The sequence below is a fragment of the Mustela erminea genome, chromosome 5 (genome assembly GCF_009829155.1).
Source record: "Mustela erminea isolate mMusErm1 chromosome 5, mMusErm1.Pri, whole genome shotgun sequence".
In the NCBI taxonomy this organism is placed as follows: Eukaryota; Metazoa; Chordata; class Mammalia; order Carnivora; family Mustelidae; genus Mustela; species Mustela erminea.
The window spans coordinates 75,621,108-75,648,123 of record NC_045618.1 but is presented as its reverse complement, the minus strand read 5'-3'; the positions used below and the strand labels follow the sequence as shown (position 1 = coordinate 75,648,123).

The 27,016-nt window shown below is 54.8% G+C and overlaps 2 protein-coding genes across 8 annotated transcripts; both read left to right on the top strand.

Moving 5' to 3' along the window:
• Nucleotides 1-3,054: 3,054 nt before the first annotated feature.
• On the top strand, nucleotides 3,055-9,434 carry RABGGTA (Rab geranylgeranyltransferase subunit alpha). 5 transcript variants are annotated; one of them, XM_032343933.1, is made up of 17 exons: nucleotides 3,061-3,176; nucleotides 3,495-3,552; nucleotides 3,700-3,810; nucleotides 4,183-4,301; nucleotides 4,493-4,680; nucleotides 4,925-5,128; nucleotides 5,444-5,527; nucleotides 5,616-5,698; nucleotides 5,788-5,889; nucleotides 5,991-6,096; nucleotides 6,192-6,243; nucleotides 6,401-6,489; nucleotides 6,631-6,719; nucleotides 6,813-6,929; nucleotides 7,764-7,877; nucleotides 8,134-8,221; nucleotides 9,205-9,434. In XM_032343933.1, the coding sequence occupies exons 2-17, from the start codon at nucleotides 3,550-3,552 to the stop codon at nucleotides 9,351-9,353; spliced, it is 1,698 nt and encodes a 565-aa protein (XP_032199824.1). In that variant the 5' UTR covers nucleotides 3,061-3,176; nucleotides 3,495-3,549; the 3' UTR covers nucleotides 9,354-9,434. The 5 variants fall into 5 exon arrangements, with proteins under 5 accessions (XP_032199825.1, XP_032199824.1, XP_032199826.1 ...); XM_032343931.1 differs by having other exon boundaries at nucleotides 3,062-3,176; nucleotides 4,177-4,301; XM_032343932.1 differs by lacking the exon at nucleotides 3,061-3,176 and adding an exon at nucleotides 3,183-3,325 and having other exon boundaries at nucleotides 4,177-4,301.
• Nucleotides 9,378-26,448, top strand: TGM1 (transglutaminase 1). 3 transcript variants are annotated; one of them, XM_032343928.1, is made up of 15 exons: nucleotides 9,378-9,486; nucleotides 12,608-12,904; nucleotides 13,026-13,214; nucleotides 14,208-14,456; nucleotides 14,836-14,954; nucleotides 15,059-15,166; nucleotides 15,606-15,780; nucleotides 16,152-16,290; nucleotides 16,422-16,525; nucleotides 18,932-19,020; nucleotides 19,503-19,656; nucleotides 19,774-20,055; nucleotides 20,183-20,343; nucleotides 20,702-20,838; nucleotides 25,668-26,448. In XM_032343928.1, exons 1-15 carry the CDS (start codon nucleotides 9,405-9,407, stop codon nucleotides 25,894-25,896), a joined length of 2,514 nt encoding a protein of 837 aa, XP_032199819.1. In that variant the 5' UTR covers nucleotides 9,378-9,404; the 3' UTR covers nucleotides 25,897-26,448. The 3 variants fall into 3 exon arrangements, with proteins under 3 accessions (XP_032199819.1, XP_032199821.1, XP_032199820.1); XM_032343930.1 differs by lacking the exon at nucleotides 9,378-9,486 and adding an exon at nucleotides 9,536-10,907; XM_032343929.1 differs by lacking the exon at nucleotides 9,378-9,486 and adding an exon at nucleotides 9,536-11,907.
• Nucleotides 26,449-27,016: the final 568 nt, after the last annotated feature.

Here is a 27,016-nt window from a genome sequence, read left to right as displayed (position 1 = left end):
GGTTGTGTTTCCTCCCTGCTGTATGACCTTGGGAAGCCACTTAACTTCTGTGAAGCCACTATATGCATTGTTTCCTCATTTTAAATATGGATAAAAATAACAACTTGATATAGGTAGTAAGTACATTAAAGAAGATGTGTGGGGGCGCCTGGGTGGCTCAGTGGGTTAAAGCCTCTGCCTTTGGCTCAGGTCATGATGCCAGGGTCCTGGAATCGAGCCCCGCATAGGGCTCTCTGCTCAGCAGGGAGCCTGCTTCCTAGGCTCTCTCTGTCTGCCTCTCTGCCTACTTGTGATCTCTGTCTGTCAAATAAAAAAATAAAATATTTTTTAAAAAAAAGATGTGTGGGGTTCTGTTGGTACTCAATTATTGCTTGTTCCTTTGTCCACATAGAGGGCAGTAAGAGCTTTTCCTTAAACATCATTCAGATCACAGCCCTCAGACACCTGTGTGGTTCCCACTTCTCCCACACAGGAAACCAAATATAACTCCTGATAGCACCCTTTGCCTTAAAGCAAGACACTTGTCATTCATTCCATTGTTCTTACCTACAAAGTTACCTGGTATCTGCCAGCCAGCCAGGTCTGTTCTCTCCCCCACATTCGTGTCCCAGTACATACCTGAAATGCCCTTCCCGCCCTCTCTTTTCTAAACTGGGCCCTATCTTCCCAGATGCAGATTCTTTCCTGAGATTCACTTCCTCTCTTAGGCCTACTTGATTCTACCTTTCCAGTTTCAAGATTGCTAATCACTAAAAATCATTTCATGCCTACTTTGGCCTTCAACCAGCCCCTTTGCCCCTCCCTTAGTGATTAAGATATAATCTGTTTTCCCAGGTATCTGGTTGTATATGTGAGTGTGTATAGAGCAGGAAGCAATAGCAGGTAGTGACCAAAACAAAACAAAACAAAAAAGAAAGGAAGGAAGGAAGAAAAAAAAGGAAGTTGGTGAGGTGGGAGAGCTGGACCAGACCAGACGGAGGTCCCATTTGGCCACTTACTACATGGATGGCCCTTAGCAAGTTACTTAATTTTTCCAAGCCTCAATGTCCTGTATATTTTTCATGAAGATGAGAAACAATAATACTATCACTACCATTACTATTTATTGAGCCCTTACTTGGTATAGGCACTGTTCTCAACTAAGCACTTCACAAAGATTCTTTCATTTAATCCCCACTTCAACTCTCCCAGGTAGGTAATACTTATTCTATGTTACTGTTGAAGAAACTGAGACACAAAGGAAACAACACCGAGGTTAAGTCCCTTTCCGCAGATCTCACAGCTATTAAGTGGCAAAACCAGGATCTGCGCCCAGGTGCCCAAGAGTCCATATTCACACATACTCTTACTGCCTCCACAGATAATCCTATGTGCACACAAAACTCCCGTCACAGTGCCTGACACAAAGATAACCAATAAGTGGTTATCTTTCCTCACTAGGACCACAAGTATACAATGCCAGGAAAAGTGTCTCTTTTCCTCTGTAATTTGTTGCAAGGCCTAGGAAAGACAGACTAGATAGTGGGCACTTTTTTTTTTAAATATTTTATTTATTTATTTGACAGAGAGTGAGATCACAAGTAGGCAGAGAGACAGGCAGAGAGAGGGGGAAGCGGGCTCCCTGCTGAGCAGAGAGCCCGACTCAGGGCTCCATCCCAGGACTCTGGGATCGTGACCTGAGCCGAAGGCAGAGGCTTTAACCCACTGAGCCACCCAGGTGCCCCGATAGTGGGCACTTTATATACATTTCCAGGACCTGAGAAAGATGTGGAAGGAATATAAAGAATTTAAAAAAATATAAAGAAATACTTTCTTAAATGTGAGCTATAAACACATGCCACAGGGACACACACTTCTCACAAATACATCATTTATGCTCACTCACGCATACACACTCACTGGCCATCTTGAACCCCAAGAAGGCTCACCAAGAAACCTTCCTGAGATGGTCCAGGAGCCATAGAAGGCTTTTAGGCAGAGACGTGACATGATCAAAACTGAATTTTTAGTAAAGTTGATCCAGAAGCACAGACGATGAACTCATAATGCACAGGACAGAGTGGAGATGAGGGAACATTGAAAGGACTTTCAACAATCAAGGAAGAAAGGAATTTAATTTTTAGTGCAATGGGAATGGAGAGAGTATTTAAGAGCTACTAAGGAAAAGTGAGATGAGAATAGTGCCATTCTCTACAATAGGATGCATAAAGCCGAAGGTTTAAGAATGGATGGGATGTGGTATCTTTTTAGTTTTGGGGCTTCAGATGTCTCTGGAACACCCAGGTCATATCCAATAGACTTTTGAATATGTGTGTGTATGTGTGTGTGTGTGTGTGTGTGTGTGTGTATACATGTATTTCCCGGTCCCCCCACCCCCCAGCTCAAATATATGTGTTTTTCAGTTCATTTTTACAGCTCACAAGACATCTGGGCTGGAGACACGAGTTTGAGTGTTACCAGCTCACAAGTAGTAATTAAAACCATGAATGTGGATGAAATCACCTAGAGAAAGTGTGGGGCCAGAAATCTGTGGGTCCAGGAGAGAGTTGTGGGGAGTTCCAACTCCAAGCAGGAGAAGCCTTGGATTTGTGAATCTTCTTCCAGGAATAGTGTGTGATGTGAAAGGGGGTGAGGAAAGGGCCCTGTAGATCACTAACATTTAGGGGAGAAGAAGGTGAACAGATGAGAGGAGAGGGGCAAAGGCGCAGAAGCCAGGAAAGGTTATCAAGCGGAAGGAAGTCGGTGCATCAAAGCTACTACGGTCAGTGGAGATAACGACAGGAGACTCCACCCGTAAGATGTGGCAACTAGGAGGCGTCCCTCGCAAGCAGAGTGAGTGAGGTCAGTGGGATGGTGACTGCGTGAGTCCCCGGCTGTTGAAAACACTGCAGTTTGAGCAGGGGACTGAAATTGCAACCCCCCACGGCTTTCACGCGCAGCACACCGTCGCGCATGCGCACTCATAGGCACCAGAGGGATAATTACAGTGATTTGGCCTTTCGGGAGAGGATCGGCGCACGCGCCTCCCGAGCCCGCCTACTCCGCCGCCGGCCCCTCCCCAGGCCTGCAGAGGGCGCTGCGTCTCGGCGAGACGGAGCGTGGCGCCGCTCTACCCTGCGCCCGGGCTCGGTGGCGGGAGCCGCAGCTCACAGTGCCCACGCCTCCCCTCAGCGCAGGTGGGTCCGCCCGCGGGGGGGCGGGAGTGTCTGGGATCCGTGGGGTGGGCGGGTAGCGGTAGTCTCCAGGCGCGGAGTGGTCTCCATTCTCACGTGCCCCGGCTTGGGTCCGGCCCCGGAGAGGATCGGCTGTGGGCGAGGCGACACGGGTACGAGTCCCGGTCTGGGTGGGCGCCTTCTCTAGGACTAGCGCCGCTTGTCTCAAGACCCTTTCACGTCCCGGGGGTCTCCGCCAAGACTCCCGTGCGGCTTCCGGGGACGCGCTGGGGGCGGGGCTACTGGGGGCGGGGCTCCCGTGATTGACGCTTCTTTCCCCAGGTTTCTCGGTCTTCCACTGGACCCCCTCCCCTGTCCTGAGCCCTGAGCTGGCACCATGGTGAGACCCCTCACCTCCGCATGCCCCTGGCCCTCGTGGCTTTACCTCCGTTGCCATCTATAAACCTGGGGCTCCGCAGTTGGGGGAGTTCGGTGGGTTTGCTCCTGCAAGGCAGCCTGCACCCTTCCAACTCCCCCATCCCTGTAGCACGGGCGCCTGAAGGTGAAGACATCAGAAGAGCAGGCGGAGGCCAAAAGGCTAGAGCGGGAGCAGAAGCTGAAGCTATACCAGTCAGCCACCCAGACGGTCTTCCAGAAGGTGGGGCCCTCAGAGGTAGCCCCTTCTCCAGGTGGCCCTCTTACTATATCACAGAGACCAACAGCTGGGCCTTAGTGTCAGATTGCTTGGATCCATATTTGCATTCCATCGCTTAACAAGCTGTGTGACCTTGGGCAAGTTACTGAATCCCTTTAAGTTTCAGTTTGCTCTTCCATAAAATGGGCCTTACTGCATAAGGTTGTTGTGAACGTTCAACCAGAGGATACCCGTAAACCCTGAAGCTCTCTGCATGGTACCTATTGTGTAGCGTGGGGTTTACAGAATTTTCAGTAGCTCTGCTTATCTTATTTAGCCTTGCAGTGGGAGACTGATAATGATATCTGACCCTGCTACCTATCTTCTAAGCGCCAGGCTGGTGAGCTGGATGAATCAGTGCTGGAACTGACAAGCCAGATTCTGGGAGCCAACCCCGACTTTGCCACCCTCTGGAACTGTCGTCGCGAGGTGCTTCAGCAGCTGGAGGCCCAAAAGTGCGTAGGAGTTCAGGGCCCCAGGAAGCTGGCCCTGGCCTTGTCCTGCCTGAGTCCAGGCGCAAAGGAAGAATGGGGCAGCCAGGGACATAGGTAGAGGGGAGCTGAGGGCTGGGTGTAGAAAGTGAAGGGCGAGCTGAGCTGAGGTTTCGTGTTGGAGGGCCCTGAGTCCCATTTCCCTCTGAGTACAGGTCCCCTGAGGAGTTGGCAGCTCTGGTGAAGACAGAACTGGGCTTCCTGGAAAGCTGCCTGCGGGTGAACCCCAAGTCCTATGGTACCTGGCATCACCGCTGCTGGCTGCTCAGCCGCCTGCCAGAGCCCAACTGGGCCCGGGAACTGGAGTTATGTGCCCGCTTCCTCGAGGTCGATGAGCGGAACTGTACGTGCCTGCCTGCCGATTGTGCCCCACGCCCTGGGTCCCTGGGGCCTCAGTAAGGCCCAGGGTTGGGAGGGATGGCTAGGACAGGCCCACAGAGCTGATGGCAAAAGGGGTAAAGGAGCCAAACGCATCCCCCATACAGCACACATATGTGTTTCTGAGGGCTTCCACGGAAACTCCAGGGGTTCTAGCTGTGCGGCTCCCCTTGCCCTACTTCTGAGATGTGCTGTCTCTCCTCCCTTAGTTCACTGCTGGGACTACCGGCGCTTTGTGGCCACACAGGCAGCTGTGCCCCCTGCAGAGGAGCTAGCCTTCACCGACAGCCTCATCACCCGAAACTTCTCCAACTACTCCTCCTGGCATTACCGCTCCTGTCTCTTGCCCCAGCTGCACCCCCAGCCAGACTCTGGATCCCAGGGACGCCTCCCCGAGGATGTGCTCCTCAAAGGTCAGCAGGGTCAGAGGTGCTGGGCAAGACTCTGTGGTGTTGCCTTTCCAGCCCTGTTACCGAACCCTGTTCCTGAACCTGCTCCTTGGGCTCATTGAGCCCTTACTTTGTGCCTGGCTTTGGGGGCACCTAAGAGTCAACCCCTGGCTACAGCGGACTCGAGTGTCCAGTGGGAAAGATGCAGCCATTGTGTAGGGCCAACAGATGAATGGAACCAAGAGGTGGCGGTACTCCAGGGCGAAGGTGGGATGCTGGGATGGCCAGGGGCCCCCCCAGGGTCCTGGCCATAGCCCATGCCTCCTTGGCCCCTTGCAGAACTGGAGCTGGTACAGAATGCCTTCTTCACTGACCCAAATGATCAGAGCGCCTGGTTCTATCACCGCTGGCTCCTGGGACGAGGTGAGCAGGGCGGAAAGAGGCTGGGCATTTTGGGCTTGGAAGGAATGGAAGAGGATTTAAGGAGACCTGAGGGTGTGTCTCCCCCCAGCTGACCCTCAGGATGCCCTGCGCTGCCTGCATGTGAGCCGAGATGAGGCCTGTCTGACTGTCTCCTTCTCTCGGCCCATCCTAGTGAGTCCTGCAGCTTTTGCCGGAGAGCATCATGGATGTGGGCCTCGTGCCATTGGGGCTGACGGGTCTGTCTTTGTCCCCTGGGCCAGGTGGGGTCTGGGACAGAGACCTTGCTGCTCATGGTGGACGAGTCACCCCTGGCTGTGGAGTGGAGGACCCCAGATGGCAGGACCCGGCCCAGCCACGTCTGGGTATCCCAGGACCAGTGGGACAGAGTAGGGGGCTGGGGCGGGGATGGAGTGGGACAGAGAAGTGGTGAGGCTCAAGCGTTTCCTTAACCCGGTGCTTCCAGCTCTGTGACTTGCCCGCTGCCTCCCTCAATGACCAGTTGCCCCAGCATACATTTCGTGTCATTTGGACAGCAGGCGATGCCCAAAAGGAGTGTGTGCTTTTAAAAGGTGACACAGCCTCTACCTCTCCCCCTCGAGGCAGCACTTTCATCCCTCTCCTGCCCTCATGATGGTCCCCTTCTACTACCCATTCTTGTTCGCAGGCCGCCAGGAGGGCTGGTGCCGGGACTCAGCCACTGATGAGCAGCTCTTCAGGTGATGGCAGGGAAGCACCCGGACCAGGAGAGGGGCTCTGGACTCTGGGCACCTGGGGTGGGAAGCTGGGCTTGGGCAGATGGTCTTACACTAGATACTGGGGACAACTGGCGCCCCGAGTAGACATCATCCCCTCCCCTGCCCTGTGCATCCTCAGGTGTGAGCTGTCGGTGGAGAAGTCCACGGTGCTCCAGTCTGAACTTGAGTCCTGTAAGGAGTTGCAGGAGCTGGAGCCGGAGAATAAATGTGAGGCCCCATTCCCTGACATCCTGCTCTTCTGAGGAGGCCCTTTTCCAGGAGGGCCTCTCGGGGAGAGCAGGAAGGGTCTCCAGATGGGAGTAGAGAAGGCTCTAGGAGAGACAGACCTTTTCCTCACCCTCTCCTTAGGGTGTCTGCTCACCATCATTTTGCTGATGCGGGCACTGGACCCCCTACTATATGAGAAGGAGACACTGCAGTATTTCCAGACCCTCAAGGCAAGTCAGGCCGTGGGAGCAGGGATCAGGGAGGCCCGGAGGGCAGCAGGAAGACAGCTGATGGGCCTTCCTTGCCATCCCCCTCCTTGCCAGGCCGTGGACCCGATGCGGGCCGCATACCTGGACGACCTGCGCAGCAAGTTCCTGGTGGAGAACAGCGTGCTCAAGATGGAGTACGCCGAGGTGCGCGTGCTGCACCTGGGTCATAAGGTATGGCTGCTTTGGGCGCCTCCCCGGGCCCACCCTTCCTTCCTCATGACCTGGCCAGCTTCTGTGTCCACTCCATGCACTTGAGCGGAGACGCTCTGGCCTCCCTGTGCCCCTGGCTTTGGCCTCAGCAGGTGCCTTTCCGGATGTTCTACCTAACCAAGGTTGACTCCATCTTCCTTCCAACCTAGTCTTCTTTCTGGCCTTGCTTTCTGTCACTTGCCCCTATCTTTCTGGTCACCCAGTCTCCAGTCCTGAGTCACCAGGGCCACCTTGTGCCATCCCTTCCCCAGGGCAGGTCACATCTTCATTCCTCCCCACAGTGAGCCCTCACCCACACCCGCTCACTCCGATGCTTCTCTCTCTGGGACAGGCCCCTAAGCCTAAGGCCTGGGTCATTTCCAGAGAGGTCTGACAAACTTCCCAGACTCTGTTTTCTGTCTTTGTGGTCCTTCCCAGTCAGTCTTCCCAACACAGCAGTTCCGTCACGTCACTGCCGCCCACCTCTGCTGCCACCACACTGATCCCCTAGACTCATCAGGCCCACTCCTGCCAGTATCGGTGCTTTCCCCAGCGCACTCCTCCACCCCCCGTGCCTGCCCCCCACTCCAAGCCGCCTACGCCCCTCCACCCACCCGCCTCCCAACCCCAGCACTCCCTGTCTATCCCTTGTCCTTGATGTGGACTGCTTGGGGTTTTAAGGTAAGCTTGTCACATGTTCTGTTCCTGTCCTCGGCCAGGGTCCCCAAGGCCCTGTGTGGGGCACAGAGGGTAAGTGCCTCATGAGCCATGGCTACAGACCCTCCCCCAAGTCTCACTGGATATACCCCTCCTCAGGATCTGACGGTACTCTGCCATCTGGAGCAGCTGCTCTTGGTCACTCACCTGGACCTGTCACACAATCGTCTACGAGCCCTGCCCCCCGCCCTGGCTGCCCTGCGCTGCCTTGAGGTAAAGATTTGCTCCGTCACTGTCCCAGGTGGCCCTTTTCCCTTCCCCCTCAGAGGTCTGCGCACCCCACAAAGAGGTGTCCAGATCCTCCCAGCCCCTACTGATGACCCCTTGCCTTCTCTGCCTCTGTCACCTAGCCTGACCCTAGAAGCCTTCCCTGTACTGTAAGCTGATCACCCAACCTCCCTACTTGATTGCCCCAGTCCCATGCTGCCAGCTGCCCTGCCTCGACTTCTCTGCCCTCTCTGCTCCCCAGGTCCTGCAGGCCAATGATAATACTATAGAGTCCCTGGATGGTGTCGCCAACCTGCCCCGGCTGCGGGAGCTCTCCCTGTGTAACAACCGTATCCTTCCTCCTGGGTGCCTTTTGGGCAGCGGGTGGGGTGAGGTGCCACACTGGGAAGGGACACACAGCAAGTATGTGGGGAGTCGGGGGGCCAGTTGTGGCATTGCGGGCTAGGAGAGAGGATAGCCTGAGGCCATATAGGCCTCATTGCCCTGCACTGGTAATTTCGCGGGGCGGAAGTGACTCTCTCAAGCCACAGTTCAAAGACCACTAGCCTGCAGGTGTTCTTGGGTACCACATGATATTTTAAAAACCTGAAAGTTTTGTATTTAAAAAACCTAGAATTCTGATTCTACTTAAAAATGGGAGATTAGGGACTCCTGGCTGGCTTTGCAGTAGAGTATATGACTCTTAATCTCAGGGTTGTGAGTTCAAGCCCCATGCTGGGTGTGGAGCCTACTTTAAAAAAAAAAAAAAAAAGGAAGTTAAAGCAGCCTTTGGCCTGCATTTCCACTCAGCCAGCCTTGGGAATTTTCTTTTCTTTTCTTTTCTTTTCTTTTTTTTAATATTTTATTTATTTGACAGAGAGAAATCACAATTAGGCAGAGAGGCAGGAAGAGAGAGAGGAGGAAGCAGGCTCCCTGCGGAGCAGAGAGCCTGATGCGGGACTGGATCCCAGGACCCTGAGATCATGACCTGAGCCGAAGGCAGAGGCTTTAACCCACTGAGCCACCCAGGCGCCCCGCCTTGGGCATTTTCGAGTGGAGATATGGGTACCCCTGGAACCAGAGCTAACTTTCTCCTTGGCTATAGTCTGCTAGTCCCGGCACCACATCCGACCCACCGCTTGGGTTCCTGCCTGGCCCTGGGGGCAGGGGTTTGCAGTCTGGAGCCTTACTCTGTCCAGGGCCGTGTGCCAGATGCCTAGCAGCCAGACTGCCAAGCAGCAGCCCCTGTTCTGGTGGGAAAACGGGGATGGTTATGCAGGAGCACATGGGTCTGGGAGAACCGGCCACGCTTTCCTTGACTCTCCTGCCCAAGGCCTCCAGCAGCCAACAGTGCTCCAGCCTCTTGTCTCCTGCCCCAAGCTGGTCCTCCTCCACCTGCAGGGCAACCCGCTATGCCAAGCAGTGGGCGCCTCTGAGCACCTGGCTGAGCTGTTGCCTTCCGTTAACAGCATCCTCACCTAGAGATCCTTCCCCCCCTCACTTGCTCTTTAACTTATTGGGACTGAATAAACAATGGAGAGGCCCCCTCGGGCTGCTACGCTGTGCCACTACTGCTATTACTCCTGCCAGCTATTCTGGACAAGAAAGGGAGAGGGTGAGGCTGTATCAGCTTTCCCTTGTGCTTTCATCTCAATTCTGCTGCTTCTTAACCATGGGGAACCGAAGTCTTCGTACTGGGGCAAATCAGCAAAATCTGAGCTCACCTTCTGCTCTGGGCTGGGGCAGGGATCGGGTTTGGGTTCAGGTTCTGGTCGGGGCTGGGCTGCAGAGCAGCTCCAAGTCTCCAACTAGAAGGACTCATAAAAGTTTCTCCCATGACTCCTGCCCATTCCAGAGGCCCTCCATGCCCTGGCTCATTCACTACAGCCGAGAGGGCTGGTCCCATGAGGAATGAGGGTGTCTGTGCCACCCTCTGCAACAACAGTGTCGGTCCTCATGAGGAGCATCCTGTAGTTGAAGAGCCCTTGAATATGCTAGGGCTGGCCCTCCCAAGTGCTCAGGGATGAGAAGGTGGGGCCCACTGTACTGAGGAGGAAGCTGCTGGTAGGGTGCTCCCCTGTATGCTGGGCTCGTGCGGGAATTGTCTCTGCACCTCGGTTGGGGATTCCTGACTCGTGTTCTTGCTTCCGCATTGGGACCTAGTGATGGGCAGAGCCTGGCCTCAGCTCCCAAGGTACTGAGCTGGGTGTCAGCTCCCACAGAGCCCCCCCAGATACACCCTTTGTCCTAACTTTAAAGCCCTGAGGTGCTTGGCCTTCCTGGAGGGAGGAGAGGGGAGTGGCTCAGGGGCTCAGGCACTGAGTCAAACCTGGCTAGGTGGGGAAGGAGAAACAAAAGGGAGAGAGTGTGACAAGGCATTTCCCTGGCTCCTTGGGAATCTCCTGGGGCCCACATGTGCTCACACATTTCCGGCTGCTCAGAAACTTCCCCTCTGCCCAACAAGTTCTTAGTGGCAACCCTCAACAAAGCCCTTTGGCTGACCTGCTTGACACTTGCCTGAAATTTTGATTTTTACTTATGTGTCCCCAGAGAGTGTTGAAGGTATTTCCAGGTCTAGGGCTTGAGAACTGGGCAGGCAAAGGTCAAAGTGGGTGTGGAGGGCTCCCTGCCAGGTCCCAGAGTCTCAGTCCCTGCTCCCCGAGGCCCCTCCCTGCCTGATGCATCACCAAACTCGGCCCTTCCTCAAGTTTGCTTCCTTGTGTCATCTTGCCAACCCCATTTTCACTGTCTTCTTTCGGGGGGCACATGGGCGGAGCTAGGACAACAGCAGGATGGAAGGAAGAGACCTCACGAAAAGGGCCCCAACGTTCCCGAACTTTCAGGAGAGCCTCCGCAAAGATGCCTGACCTCCACTTGGCCTTAGGGTTCTCTCAGTGGCATCCCCGGTGTTCCTCCAGTGCCAGGGTGGAGTTGGGAGACACACAGGGCAGGTGCCTGGAGCCGGTTGGTCAGGATTTCTGGGAAGAATTCCAGGCTGGAGAATCCTGGACTCCAGCTGACTGGCCACCCTTCTCGGTGAGAGAAAGGGTACTCTGCATTCTAGGGAGGGGGCCTCAATTCCCACTCGAGCAGCAGAGCAAGGATCTAAGCCTTCACCAAGCCCCCAGGCTGAGGGGAGAAAACAAGGAGTTAATCCTACCCTGACCATAATCTGTCATTCCCCTCCCCAACACAATCTCAGACTTGTAGGGACACAGGAAGCTGGGGGCAGTTCGTTCATGCTGGGGTTGTGAAGCAGCTGGAGGAAGAAGGAAGGACAGATGGGTGGGGGGATCAGAGGATCTGGTAGAGCCGGCAGGTCAGGGGTTGGCTGGTGGAGCCAGTCTGAGAGCCGGGTTGCTGATGTCACCAGTCTGCAGCTAAGGAGCCCGGGACCTCCCTGGGCAGGACCAGGACCAGGACCAGGCCCATGGGCCAGTTTCACAGGGCTGAGCCTGGCCTGGGCCATACCAGATCAGATCCTGGCAGCAGGGGGCCTGTGAGAGTGGAGCAGAGGCAGGCCACCTGAGCTTGGGAACAGGGTCCCCTGCATAGGCGCCAGGGTGGAAGGGGCACCTTGCCCCATTGCCCTCGGGCTCTCACCCAGGAGAGGGTGCCGCTTCTGCCCCAGTTTGGCAGGAATTAGCCTGGAGTGGCGTCCCTCAGTGGGGCAGTCTCACCAAAGCCTTCCACTTTCACCTCAGCTTTGAGTCCTGGCAGACCCCGGCCCCACCCCGCATCATATCATTGCCACAGTTCCTGGAAAGGGGAAAGGAGACAAGGGGATGAGTCCAGCTCTCATTTCCTGCCCCTACCTCTGGAGACAGCCCCTGGAGGCTGGGCCTCTGCAGGGTGTGTGTGGGGGGGGAATGGAGCAATCAGGCTTCCCCTTCTCCACAGTTTGGCCCCGCCCTCCCCCCCTCATAAACCACATACCCGCCCGCCCCACACCTTGCACTCACCCCGTGCCAGCAGTTCCGACCTGTCCTAGCCCGGCCGCGGCACTCAGCGCTGCTGTCGCCAACACCGCAGCCAGGTGAGGCTCCATCGGGGACTGCGGTGCTGAGCCTGGGGACCTGGGTCAGGCCGGACTGGGGCGCGGCCCAGCCAGAGTCTGCCAGCCCGGCTCAGGCTGCCCTACTCAGAGGCTCTGCGCCCTGGGGACCGCGGGCTCCCGCACCTGCAGCACCCTGCCACCCCCACAGCTCTGTGCGGGTGTTTGACCCAACGTGGGGAATGCCAAGAACCCCAAGTCCTGCGGCTCACTGCCTGTCTTCTGCAGTGAGCCTCTGCTGGGGTGGGGGTTCTCTGCTTAGAATGAGTCCTAGAGGCAGGCGGCTCATGGACCTCTAAACTGAGTAACTGGCAGGTGGAGGGAGCGGGTCCCAGGGTTGGTCTGTGTACTGGGTCCTGAGGCTGTGACAAGTGTCCACTCCTTTCTGGGATGAATTCTTGAGGGCAGGTTTCTTAACGTGGCGTCTGGTTTGGTGGGTGTCACTGGAGGTGAAAGGGAGAAGATTTCTCTGCAACGTGGGTATTTTCTTTAGGTGAATCTGAGCAGCCTTTGGGGAGGGTCCCTGGTTGGGTTTGGGGGAGTCTCTGGGGCAAGATCAGATCATCTCAGCTGGATGGGACTGAGCTCTCCAGACGGAGGACTTCTGTGTGGGTTGACTGGGGTATTCTAAGTACAGGAGGTCTGAGTGGGTGATCGGAGCCTCCGTGCCTCTTCCACACAGGCATGACAGATGGTCCTCGGTCAGATGTGGGCCGCTGGGGTGGGAACCCCTGGCAACCCCCAACCACACCTTCTCCGGAGCCAGAGCCAGAGCCAGACAGAGTGTCTCGCCGAGGAGGCCGTTCCTTCTGGGCTCGCTGCTGTCCCTGCTGCTCCTGCCGAAATGGGACAGATGAGCCCTACGGAGGCCGAGGGTCTCGCTCTGGAAGTCGAAGACCTGACTCCCGGGGCTCAGGTTCCCGCCGACCTGGCTCCCGGACCGGTGATGTGAACGCCGCTGGAGATGGCACTATCCGAGGTGAGGCCCTCCTGTCCACTTTCTCTGTGAGCTGAAAAGCCTTAATGGGGGCCTGGGAGGCCTAGGATGGAGGCCTGGGCTTCCCACAGGGCTTCGCTGACCCAGAGCCGTGGCCTTGCAGAGGGCATGCTGGTGGTGACCGGTGTGGATCTGCTGAGTGCACGGTCAGACCAGAACCGCCGAGAGCACCACACAGACGAGTTTGAGTACGATGAGCTGATTATACGCCGTGGACAGCCTTTCCACGTGGTCCTCCACTTTTCTCGGCCCTATGAGTCCTCTGATCATGTCGCCCTGGAGCTGCTTATCGGTCAGTGGGGCCTGCAGCGGGAGGACAAGAGCCCTAGTGTTGGGGGTGCAGGGGTGCTAGCTAGCAGGGCCTCCCAGCTCTGGTATTAAGATCGGAGGGACATCTTCAAGCTCCTCCCTCACCCCACTCCTCACCTCTGCCACGTAAGCCAGGGGCAAGCATGGGAGTATGTTTCAGGGAGGGTCCTGGTGTCCCATTTTCCTAAGCTCAGCCTCTTTGAGCCTCCAGGGGCATCTGTCTCAAAATACTTTCTCTTCAGGTGCTTCTTTCAACTTCTTCCTCATCGTGGCTGCCTCTGTGTGTCTTTCTTTCTGTGTCTGCTGTCCTTCCCCAGGGTGTGGCTGGCTCTCTCCCTCCTCTCTGTCCAGCTCTGTCTCTCTCTTTCTCCGTCCCCGTGGCCCAGGGCAGGTGCCTCCCTCACCGCGTTGCTTGGTGGCCGTTGACTGCCCAGGCTGGTGATTATGCTGCTGCCGGGGGCGGGCGACTCCTCATACCCTTTGATTAGAGCCCAGCCTTGCCCACCCCAGCCTCTAATTTCCCAAGTACCCCCACCACTGCCACCAGGGATGCTCCAGGCTCTGGAAGCTGCAGCCCCACAGAGTAGGCAGGGTTCCTTTAGAATCTGGGCTGCCCTTCCACAGGGGCTCAGGGCATCTGGACCCAGTCAGGGCAGCCCTGCTTCTCCAGCATAGCCACTGAGACAGGCCAGGTAGAGGGTGATGGTGGCCTGGTCTCTTCTACCCAGCTCTGAGTTGAGTGTCAGGGGAACAGGTTTGGGATGTTGGACTGGGGCTCTGCCCTGGCATGTGGGCCAGCATCGGGTGGGGACAGAGCTGCTCTCAGAGACTGTCACAGACTAAGGTGATGGCCCAACTCAAGGACACACACACGCATACTGGCTCATACACATTCTGGGTGGGGCTGGGAGAAATCTAAGGCTCTATCTCCCCTCAGAGAAGCCTCATCAGCTAACTGCTGCTTCCTCTACTCCAGGAAACAACCCCGAGGTGGGGAAGGGCACGCACGTGATCATCCCGGTGGGCAAGGGGAGCAGTGGAGGCTGGAAAGCCCAGGTGACCAAGGCCAGTGGGCAGAATCTGAACCTCCGGGTCCACACCTCCCCCAACGCCATCATCGGCAAGTTTCAGTTCACCATCCGCACACGCTGCGAGGCTGGCGAGTTCCAGTTGCCCTTTGACCCCAGCAATGAGATCTATATCCTCTTCAATCCCTGGTGCCCAGGTGAGCCTGCTGGAATCAGGAGCAGGGCATGGACAGGAAGGAGGACCAGTCAGAGTTTCCCTTCTTAGAATCCTAGACTAGGTCCCTGGCACTAGGAGAAGCCAGCCTCCTGTTGTCCAGGTGAGGTGACCGAGGTCCAGCGTGGAAAGGTGACAGCCCAAGGTCATGCAGCCTTGCCTCTGCTGGTGAACAGCTCTGGTTACAGCTGCCTTCCTCCCACCATCTCTGTCACGCTCCCTCTATCCTTCCTGGGAGAGAAGTCAGGCTAGCAGTGTTCTCACTCCTCTGTGGACAGTAGTTCTGCAGAATGGGCCCAGGGGCAGGTGGGGCCCAGGGAGAGGGCCAGAGGGGACCAGGTATGTGTGTTTTGGGGACACAGAGGACATCGTGTACGTGGACCATGAGGATTGGCGACAAGAGTATGTGCTTAATGAGTCTGGGAGAATCTACTATGGAACTGAAGCCCAGATTGGTGAGCGGACCTGGAACTATGGACAGGTATGGCTGGCCATGGCCGCATGTGCCTGGGGGAGAAAGAGGCCAGTGGGGTGGGGTGAAGGAGTGGGTGACCTAGGCGTCACCTCTGCCCTCCCTCCCTCCAGTTTGATCATGGAGTGCTGGATGCCTGCCTGTATATCCTGGACCGGCGGGGAATGCCATATGGAGGCCGTGGGGACCCTGTCAGTGTCTCCCGGGTCATCTCTGCCATGGTGAGCACCCTCATGTTTCTGAGTGTTATTATGTGTCCGCTTCCTGCCCTCTCCGTCCAACGCTGCTGCCTTTTCCGATTTCTCCAGGAGCTCGGCCCTATCCTGCCCTTGCAAAGGATATTGTGGGAGGGGTCTTACTACCTCTCTTTCCTTCTTGCCTGGCCCCACCCCACTCTTCCTGGCTTCAGTCCCAGCTCTTGTGGAATGTAGGGCCAAACCCAAAACTTGGCACACCCAGGATTCCCATTACAGTGTCAGATCTGGCAGCGGTTGTGGGGGGGACCTGTTGATTTTGGGAGGGGTGGGCAGGGCTCAGGCTGTTGGCTAGATCCCAAGGCATTTATGGGTAAGGGGTGGGGGCAGGGGCAGGGCTGGGGACTACATGGAAGGTCCCAGACATCTCCCTCCACGCAAACCCACTCCATTCTGTCCTGGGCAGGTAAACTCCTTGGATGACAACGGGGTCCTGATTGGAAACTGGTCTGGTGATTACTCTCGAGGCACCAACCCTTCAGCCTGGGTGGGCAGCGTGGAGATCCTACTCAGCTACCTACGCACTGGCTATTCCGTCCCCTATGGCCAGTGCTGGGTCTTCGCCGGCGTGACCACCACAGGTAGTGGAGGGCCTGGGCCAGGAGCTGCCTGGGCCATATGTGAAAGAGGGAGGGAAACCAGAGCCCCACCCAGTGGTGGCTCTAGTGCAGGGACAAGTGGGGGGGATGGATGGTAGGCTGGCCTTAATTATCATTAATTAGTGTTAACTACTTAGAGAGGCCTAGAGGAAAGGAGGGAGAAGAGCCAGGCAGGGACAAGTCAGGCAGGTAGCCTGGCTTCCCTTGACCCCCAACACTCCCTGGCGCCAAGACCTCCAGACCCCTGACACCATTTGGCAACCCCAGTGACCCTTGTCACCCTGTTGTTCCTCACCTTGCCCACCACCCCCACCCTGTCTGGGCCCTGAACCCTAACCCTGGCTCCTCCACAGTGCTGCGTTGCCTGGGCCTGGCTACCCGCACTGTCACCAACTTCAACTCAGCACACGACACAGACACATCTCTCACCATGGACATCTACTTTGATGAGAACATGAAGCCCCTGGAGCACCTGAACCACGATTCTGTTTGGTGAGGCTGGGGCTGGGCCTGGGTTGCTTATTCCTGCCAAGGGATGGTGACCACGACCTGAACTTTGAGGGGACAGTGGGGAGGCCCTGAACAGGCTGCTTATACCCAGCCCACCCTTCATGTCCATCCAGGAACTTCCATGTGTGGAACGACTGCTGGATGAAGAGGCCAGATTTGCCGTCGGGCTTTGATGGGTGGCAGGTGGTGGACGCTACGCCCCAGGAGACCAGCAGCGGTGAGGCGGGGCCCTGCTTGGCCCCTGTGTCCCACCTTGGCCCCATCCCCATCTCCCAGCCTGGGTGACAGACCCCGAGTGTCAGGGCCAGTCTGGGCCATGCCCTTAAAGGGCCAGGCCCTTTAATCCCCATGTTTTTTTAAATGGGCTTACCAACAGACTCGCCGCCTGGCCTTTAGTCGATCGTTGCCTTTCTGTGTAACCATCTGTTTGCTTAGATTTCCTTTGTTTATGATTTCTTATGATTTATATATTCAGATGGCTCACAAATCAAAAGACTCAAGAGAGTACAGTAAGAGGTTTCCCTTGCAAACACACCCACTCTTCTCATTTGCTTTTTTACTCATACATCTCGGAGATAATTAATTGAAGGGCTCTTTTATTTAAATATATATATTTAAAGTTAAAAAGGTCATTATAATAAGTAGTACATGCCTGGAAGGTGGAGTGGGGGAGTCTAGAATTGAATAACACAAAATGTAAAAGTTCCCTAATTCTCTCTCGGGATGTTTTTGTTTTGTCTTCAGTAAATGTCTAGCTCCCAGCCCAGATCTGACCCATCAGACTTCTCAGGGATAGAATCTATGTTTTTGAAAGTTTGAAAGTTCCCCTGCTGATGCTGGAGATCAGCTGGGTTGGAGACCACCTCAAGCTCTTGTGGGACACATGGCAGTGGTGGCCCAGAGAGGTCAAGTGACTTTCTCTAGGGCACAGAGCAGTAGGTCAGCAGCAGAGCCTCTCCTATCCCTGACTCCTCCCTTCACACATTCTCACTTTCACCAAGTTCCCCTCTTGTCTGTTCTGTTGCACATTTTGAGGTGTATGTATGGTACAGAGTAAAACCAGAGTTCAGACAGGTTTGAAGAAGAAAATAACCCTCATAACCCAAACCTCAGAGACCATCACTGATGTCCTCACCTACTGATTTCCTTTTCCCCAGCACACACATTTCTGCCAAAACCAGACCTGCTGTACACTGTGTTCTCAAACAGCCCTCCCTTCCTACCTTAACATTCCAGGGCTAGGCAGCCAGGCCTCCCCCATCTTGTTGCCTTCTTCCCCACCTCTCCCTTCTTCACCCCATGTCAGATGGCATTTGCCTAGCCTACATTCCTTCTATCTGGCCAGATCCCTCCCTCTCAGTCATCTCTAAGAATGGTGCTCCCTGACTCCTGCAACCCAATGATGCCCACCAGGACAGCCTGGCCCAGGACCCTGGGAGAGCTGAGTTCCCGTCCCCACTCTGAGCATTGGGGTGCAGAGTCTGCAGGGGTTCCGAGACCAGACAGACCCAGGCTTGATTCTAGCTTGATCACTTCTCAGGTCACCTTGGGCAAGTTGCTTGCACCTTTGCATTTTGATGTTTCTATAATATGGGGATTATATATATATATATATATATATATATATATATATACTAGATAGGGTTGTTGGGGGAATTCAATGAGGTCATCATACATTCGAGAGATTAGCAGCATGCCTGGAGCATAGCAGCTTTTCTGTCAATATCTGTTCCTTCCTTTCTCTGATCTGATTGTCTTGTCAGACCCTGATATCTGTTTGGCCTCCCTGGGCCTGTTTCCTCATCTGTTAAAGGAAACCATAGTGCTGGTGTTTTCTAAAATTCTTTTCTTTGTGTCTTTCTTTTCTTTTCTTTTTAAGATTTCATTTATTTGAGAGAGAGAAGAGAAAGCACAAGCCGGGGAGCAGCAGAGGGAGAGGGAGAAACAGACTCCATGCTGAGCAGGGAACCTGATGTGGGGCTCGATCCCAGGACCCTGGGGTCATGACCTGAGCTGAAGGCAGACACTTAACAGACTGAGCCACCCAGGCACCCCTCTAAGATTCTTCTCTGTTGGATGGCCCTCACTTCCTATTTTGTGTCCTCTCGTGCCAAGCTTCTTCCTTGTCAGTCCATCTCCACCAGAAATCTCCCCTGAGCATGCTGAGAACAGACTCTATTTCCCACCAGCTCCCTTTCCATCTCCCCAAAGAGAGGACACACTGCAGGCTCCAGAGCTGAGGGTTTGTTCTGGATCTTCCTGGAAGGGTGGCTCTTTTCCCAGCCAGCAGGCAGAGCCACAATGGGCTCTGGGTTTGTCTTGATGCAGGATGGGGGTCCTAACCTCTGGGGTCACAGACAGCCACCATCCAGCTTCAGCCAATGGAGGAAGGATGTGCCAAGGATTTGGTTGTCAGGGCAGGCTTGTCCCACATTTGGCCTCGCCCTGGTTGACTGAGGCCAAATGGAACCGAACTCTTCTTTGTGTTCCTTCCCTGAGTTTCACCAGGTGGCAGGTGACCCTGAGGCAGTGGGCAATGGGCCCGGTTGGGTGGGCCTCTCCTGAGGATCAGAGGGTTCCCTCAGCCTCCTTTGATCCCCCCCTTTTTGTTCTGCTCCCCTAGGCATCTTCTGCTGTGGGCCCTGCTCTGTGGAGTCCATCAAGAATGGCCTGGTCTACATGAAGTATGACACACCCTTCATTTTTGCCGAGGTGAGGGCTCTGCTCCAGGTCCTTCTGAGGCAGTCTGGCGGGACGAGAGCACTGGTATCGGGTCTGGGTTCTCTGGTCCTGACTTCACCGCTGACAGAGTAGCTGTGTGACCTTGGGCAAGTCATTCGTTCTAGAGTCTAGGTTTCCTCCACTGTGAAAGGGTGATAATCATGGCTGCTGTGCTTCCTGTGCTCAGGATCAAAAGAAATAATGAGTATGAAACTGCTTTATAAGTCATAAAGCCAGTGGATGAGCGTAAGGGATTACTGTTATTAATGCCAAATGTACTACACGGAGCCTCCCAGCTTCTCGTCTCCGCCTTCGTCTGGCTCAGCTTGGAAAGTCTCCCAGTTCGACTGTGCAAGGAAGTTCCTGACCTTTGGATCTAGCCCTCCCTGCAGCTGGGGGTCAGGCCCACCCTCAGACCCTCAGGCTTGCTCCATCCTGGCTCATCGCCCCCCACCACTCCCTTCCTCTGACAGGTCAACAGTGACAAAGTTTACTGGCAGCGACAGGACGATGGCAGCTTCAAGATCGTGTATGTAGAGGAGAAGGCCATTGGCACACTCATCATCACAAAGGCCATCGGATCCAACATGCGGGATGATGTCACCCACGTGTATAAACACCCAGAAGGTACCAGTCCTCTGGTCTGCTTGGCTCTGGCCCATCCCTGGGGTTCCCACTGAGCACCTGCCCACTCCAGCAGCAGCCACAACCTCACCCCAACCCTCGACCCCCACCCCCACCCAGGCTCAGAAGCAGAGCGGAGGGCAGTGGAGACAGCAGCCGCACATGGCAGCAAACCCAACGTGTACTCCAGCCGCGACTCGGCAGAGGATGTGGCCATGCAGGTGGAGGCCCAGGATGCAGTGATGGGGCAGGACCTGGCAGTCTCCGTGGTGCTGAGCAATCGCGGCGGCAGTCCCCGCACCGTGAAGCTGCACCTTTACCTCTCGGTCACCTTCTACACCGGGGTCACAGGGCCTGTGTTCAAGGAGAGCAAGAAGGAAGTGGTGCTGGCGCCAGGGGCCTGTAAGAGCCCCTTCCCCAGCCCTGCCCCATGGGCGGCCGGGAACCCTGGGGCTGTGGGCCCAGGAACCCCCCTGGAGGACGTGTCTGGGTAAGAAGGCCCCCGTGACACCTTGCGTCTTCTCCACAGCGGACCGTGTGTCCATGCCTGTGGCCTACAAGGAATACAGGCCCCACCTTGTAGACCAGGGCTCCATGCTGCTCAACGTCTCGGGCCACGTCAAGGAGAGTGGCCAGGTGCTGGCCAAGCAGCATACCTTCCGTCTGCGTACCCCAGACCTCTCCCTCACAGTGAGTGTGGCTTGCTGGGTGCCCCGGGTGTGCGTGGGGGTGGGGTGCTGGGAGAAGGTGGAGGGGAAGGGGGCGAGGGCAAGAAGCTGGGAGAGGGCTGGCCTGGCGAGCAGCTCCAAGAGAAGGAGATCGGAGACTGGCTTTGGGCCTTTGGGCCTCCGTGTCCTCGTCGGTAAAATCAGATCTCATATTCCTGATTGGAGTTTCTTCTCTGGCTTTTGCGGAGCCCTGTTTCTCCCCAGGGTGGAAGTGTGGGACTTGGGGAGATGTTGATGCAGAGTTTTCCTTCTGGTGGAGTGATGATTCCACTGTATCTGGCCGGGCTCTCTGACGTGGAGGGGGCTGCTTCTTCTCCTAGTTATTGGGGGCAGCTGTGGTTGGCCAGGAGTGCGAAGTACAGATTGTCTTCAGGAACCCCCTGCCTGTCACCCTCACCAACGTCGTCTTCCGGCTTGAGGGCTCTGGCCTACAGAGACCCAAGATCCTCAATGTGGGGTGAGTCTGGCCTCTCCCCAACCCTGCCCTTTTCTGCCATGGGTCCCACACTGCTTTCTCTCTTGGTCAGGACAATAGTCAGCCAGAACCCAGTACAGCAGTCTGGAGCCAGCCAGCAATGTCTCCTGACTCAGTTCAGGACCAGGAGCAGTTAAGAAGACCTGGCATGTGCCTAGTGCCAGGCTGGTCCTTCCCCGCGGTCTCCCTGGGGAGCCGGCACTTCCCTTAGGAGTCATTAGCAGCTCATCACTGCCACATGCCCAGCGCTCAGGAACCCACTGGGCACTTCAGGGTCGTTATCTCATTCGCAGACCACAAAAACCCTATAAGGTACATTCGAGCTCATCATATGATTAAAAGCAAAGCCTTGGGATCCTGAAGACTTAGGTTCAAGTCCTAACTCCAACACTCACTGGCTCTGTGCCCTGGAGCAGGTGACTTATCTCCTTGAAGCCTATTTTCTCACCTGGAAAGTGGGCATGACAACACTCTGGGTTCCGAGGGAGGTTCAGAGAGCTAGGTGAGATAGGCACGTAAAGCATTTAGTTTGGCCTTGGCCCAGCGTGAGTCTCTGTTGGTTGTTCTTATTTTGATTATGGCCACTGTTGGCCCCGCTTTACCACAGGGAAGCTGGCAGCCATGCCATAAGGGGCAGATGGCACACCTGACAGGCAGGCTCACAACCCCCTTGCTGCCTTTGCATCATGAGGGCAGAGCAGCAGTTCCCAAGATGAGGGCCCTGTGCCTCAGGCCCCCCATCAGTCTCCCTGGGCCTCAGCCCCGGCCAGGCGAGCCTCTTTACCCAGTGTGGTGACAAAATGCTTGTGTCCCTGGGCCTGTGCTGTCATCTCTGACATAGATGTGCACACGTTGCGATGTCCCTCCCCAGAATAGCGCAGAGGGAAAGCAGAGAAGGCCAGAGGCTGACCTTTAAGATCAGACTTCTGAGGACAGGGGCAGGTGTTTCCCTCTTTTGACAAAGAGTGCCTGAGGGAAAGGGGTGGCCCCTGTGGAGGAGTGGGATGAGGGAAGCAGGGGGTCCCTGCCTGCCCTGCCCACTCCTTCTCCTGACACACAGCAGGCTCTGCCCGGCGGTGGCCGCTCACTTTTGCCAACAGGCCAAAGCTGAATAGTTGCTATCCTGATCTTTGCCCCAGCCTTGACCCTTGGTGATGTGATATGCCACAGAAGAGTGCTTTCCCCCATTCACCCTACGTGGGTCCCTGTCACCTTAGAGAGTACAGCTTGGGACTCCCGGGTAGCTCACCGTGTAGACATCTCTCACCTACAGATGATGGAGAGCGGTTCCCAGAGCTGGACTCCCCTCAGCACCTCCACCAGACCTTAGATTCTTGCCCCCAAACTGGGAGTAAAGAGGGGACCCCTGTGCTGAGCATGGGGGGATCCATCTCCTCTCTTTAGCTGTGAGGCTTGTATGAGCCTCCCCCAACCCCTGCCTTTAAAGGCCCCAGTCTGTGCCCCACACCCCCAAACAAGAGGTTTGGATGATGGTTTCTTAAGGTAGGTTCTCCTTGGACATTCTTTGGCTCCTCGCTACTTCGAGCCCAGGCTGGGGTCTACAGAACAATTGAGAATTCTGAGGGGAAGTACCTGGGCTGGTGGTTCAGATATATTAGATTCCAAGTTGGGTGTTACTCTGCTCTCATTGGCACATCAAAGGCTGTGGGATGGAAACCCCATTAAGCCTAAGGTGTGCCTCCCAGCGGGGCGACTGGCCACTTAGTAAACATTCCAGACTTACTCCTCCAGATGGCTGTTGTCAGGGCCAAACCAGTCACCAGGGGAGGCTGGAAGTCTGTTCCAAGCCCTTCTGGGGAATTTCCCCCACAGTCTGAATCATAGTCTCTAGAATGTCCTTAGGGTGGCCTTCTGGGACAGTTTTGACTTTGGGGAAACAGCCTGAGGCTATTTAGAGCTAAGATTAATTAATAAGGCAGATGAACAAGATGGGTGGGGATGCCCTCTTCCATCAGAAATGAAGCTTGGCTGTAAAGGAGGAATGGGATGCCGGGGCAGGGGCTGGGGGTTGGGGGGCGAGACAGAGAGAGACTGGGTGCACTTGATGGACCTGTGGTTTTCAGTGGCTCAGACGAGAAGTCTGAGAGGAGTTTTTAGAAATGTTTCAAATCTTGGCAACATGGTTGAACAAGTACGTAATTGCAGGACAGTGCTCATTTGGATGTCTCATTTCTGGTGTCCCTGTCAGAGAGTTGGTTTCATTACCTGCACTCAGTTTCAGGCACATTCCAGCTGTAGCAGCTGATGTACCCCACTTAAACTCACAGACGTGGGTGTAGCAGGGTCGCAGCTGACACCAAGGTCAGGGCTGGAAGAGATCTTGCTGTTGCTGGCTGGAAGCTGGAAAGCGGCTTCCCCTAAGAAATATGTTACAAATAAAGCCTGTATTCTGAAATAGTACAGTTCAGTTCTAGTGTAAATTAAGTAGAGTGTTTTTTAAAAATTTGTATTTATTCGACAGAGAGAGAGCACAAGTAGGGGGAGCAGGAGAGGGAGAAGCAGGGTCCCTACTGGCTCGATCCCAGGACCCTGGGGTCATGACCTGAGCCAAAGGCAGATGCTTAACTGACTGAGCTGCCCAGGCACACCTGGAATTTTATTTTATTTTATTTTATTTTTTATTTTTTTAAAAGATTTTATTTATTTATTTGACAGACAGAGATCCAAGTAGGCAGAAAGGCAGGCAGAGAGAGAGGGGGAAGCAGGCTCCCTGCTGAGCAGAGAGCCTGATGCGGGGCTCGATCCCAGGACCCTGAGATCATGACCTGAGCTAAAGGCAGAGGCTTTAACCCACTGAGCCACCCAGGCGCCCCGCACACCTGGAATTTTAAAGGCTGGTCTGAGCCTAAACAACTTGACTCTTGTATCTGTGGAAAAGTCGGCAGAAGTTACAAATACAAATTTGTAGCCAGCCACAGTATAGCCTATCTGTTATGTTGTAGACTTCATGTCTAATTATATATTTTGATAAGAAGTCTAGAAATTTGGTCTTTAACTTAACAGATGGACTGTACATACTACATGCCTGCCACTTCTTCCCTCCTTCGTGGAGCTTAGAGGCACCTACAAGACTGTTTGATCACACCCCCTTATTTTGCATTTCACTCCCATTTTGCAGACCAGAAAGTGAGAATCAGAGAAGTTTAATGACTTATCATAAACCACACAGCTAACAGCGGTAGCAGAAAGAGTACAGAGTGATCCAGGGAAGCCCTTTGGAAGCAGGCTCCAAGCTAAATGATTTGTCCCAAAGAGAGCGCATCTTTGAAGTTGGGGTACCGGCTCGTTCCCTGGGAGGACTGAGGTGTCTGCCCAGAGTTGGGCCAGAGAAGAGATCCCCAGGGCAGGCTTAGTTTGACTAGGGGGCCAGAAGCAAGGGTTCAGGCAGAGGCAGGAAAGGACAGATGCTAAGAGGCATGTACCAGCAGGATGGGGATGCAGTCATGTGCAGTGTGTAAAGCGCACACCTGGGCTGCTGGGGGAGCTCAGAGCAGGACAAGGCTTATTTCCCTGAGGGCAGGAGGTGCTCAAGGGAGCCTTCACTGAGAGTGTGGTATGAGCAGGGCCTGGAGCCAGCCCAGGAGCAGAGCGTGAAAACAGCATGAGTTCAGGGAGGGGAAGGAGCTGACTGTCAGGGCTGGTGGGCAGGAGGAATGGTGGAATGGTGGGGGATGATGAGGCCGTGCAGGCAGGGCTGAGTCAGAGGGAGCCTGTGTGTCGGGTTAGGGAGCTTCAGTTTCATCCCGTAAGTGCTGAGGAAGCCCAGCCCTCAAAGGGTTCAGCTCACCTCTGAGTTAACAGAGACCAGAGTGGAAAAGTAAGATAGGACCTAGGCAGCAAGAAGGCCAGTTAGAAGGCTGGTGAAATTGTGACTTCCAGAGGGATGTCCTGGGACTAAATAGCTAGATATCCATGAGGAAGGGAGAAAATCAAGACACTAGTAAGTGTGTGCATACCCACACGTGTATGTCTCTCTCTCTTTCTCACACACACACACATGCACACACACACACAAGTGTGTGTCACTTTAAAAGATACCAGTTGTCTGTTCTTGGGAAGAACTTTCCTTTTTCTCTGAGATAGCATCCGTCCAATGTTTTGAGATAATTTTCTTCCACTTCCTTTCTTGGCAAAACTGAAATTATTTGGCAGTACTGTACTAAGCCCCCAAATCTCATTTTTTTAAAAGATTTTATTTATTTGAAAAAAAAATTTTATTTATTTGAGAGAGAGTGTGTGCCCACACACACACACAAGCAGGGGGCGGGGCAGAAGAAGAGGGAGAAGCAGACTCCCTGCTGAGCAGGAGGGTGGAGAACAAGGCAAGATCTGCAGCTTGATCCCAGGACACCAGGAACATGACCTGAACCAAAGGCAGATGCTTAACTGACTAAGCCACCTGGGCACCCCCAAAGTCTGGGTTTAACTTTCCTCAGTCCTGGAAACTCCAGATGAGATAGGTATGGATGGTTATGGTTAGGGACGGAGCACTGGTGGTGGAGAGGTAGGGGAGACAAGATAGCTATTTCTGTACAGGTCTTTGTGGGAGTGCAGAGGGAGGAGTCTTGGGAGGACCAGAAGATTCCCAGCTTAGGCAGCTGGGAGGCCACTGACTTGACTATGTAGAGGCAAAGGCCAGGAGGTCTTGGGGCTCAGGCTTTGTCCTGGCCATGGGTGTAGGGGTTCCAGCTGAGCCCAGAAATGCCTGAAGGGATCTACTTCCTGGGCTCTAATTCCTGCTCCTTCCTTCCTGGCTGCCACATCATCAATGACCCTGTCTCTGTCCACAGGGACATTGGGGGCAATGAGACAGTGACATTGCACCAGAAGTTCGTGCCTGTGCGACCAGGCCCCCGCCAGCTCATCGCCAGCTTGGACAGCCCACAGCTCTCCCAGGTGCACGGTGTCATCCAAGTGGACGTGGCTCCGGCCCCTAGGGGTGGGAGCGTCTTCGCAGATGCTGGAGGTGACAGTCACTCAGGGGAGACCATCCCTATGGCATCTCGGGGCGGGGCTTAGCCCCTGGCCAGGAGTGATGGGACTGGAGTCAGATGAGCAAGGACATTGCCTCAAGTCAGGGGCCTACTGCAGAGCTGCTCCCCAGAGGCCCAGGAGGGGAGGCTGGGGCATCTGGGGAAGAAGCCATTCTTTACTTGCACAGGGCAGCACAGATGCTAATAAACTATTTTTTAATGAACTGTTTTTAAGGAAACTGTTCTGTCCATTTGTGAGTTCATGCCAGGCCAAGGAGTGTGGACTCACAGTCTGTCCCAGGGATGCATGGGGCATTTCTGGTGCTGCTGGGTCAGAGAAGGCTGGCCAGTGGGTCACAATGCGACCAGCTCAGCAGCTCTCGAGATAGGGCTGCTTAGCACCAGGACAACCTTGAGTGTTTGACCCACCCCCCAACCCTAGGGTGCAACTATTGACCAAAACCCTTTGGAAGCCCCCTGGAGTGGGGTTGGACCACCTCCCTTCCCTGGCACCTACAGTGGGAGAGAAGGATCTAAACTGCCTTTTGGAGAGACATGTTGGAAACAAGTAGGCTGGCATTCTCTCTGAGCAGCAAAAACCACTTTCCAATATTTGTTTTCAAATGTCCTCATCTAAGAATTTTTACAAAAGTAATACATGTTCAATGTTGAGAATTGAAAGAATACAGAATACAGAAGATTGTAAAGAAGGAGACAAGAAGCCTCAGCTACCACCAGGTACAGAAAATAGTTGTTAACGTTGTGTTTTATATGCTGTTTCCCATCCCTGCCCGCCACGTAACTGGGGTAAGCATTTTCCCCCAGCATTAAATATTTTCCCAAAACATCATGTTTACACTGGACAGTGGTCTTGGCTTCCAGGCCTTCCTCCTGGCCCTCCTGCGTCCCCGGCTGAGCCTTGGGGTGTTGAAGTGACTTGGGCCCCCACCCAGGTACCCCCCCCAACCAGCTACACACTGCCTTGGTGAGCCCTACCAGTCTCCTGGTTGTAAAGACTGCTGGACTCCCACATTGTCTCTATTTTCCTTGAACTTCAGACTTGCTTATCTCTTGCTTTCTCAGCACATCTACTGGATATCTCATAGATGCCCCTCGTGGTATGTGTCCAAGATTGAACTCCAGACCTCCTGCAGCCTACATCCTGT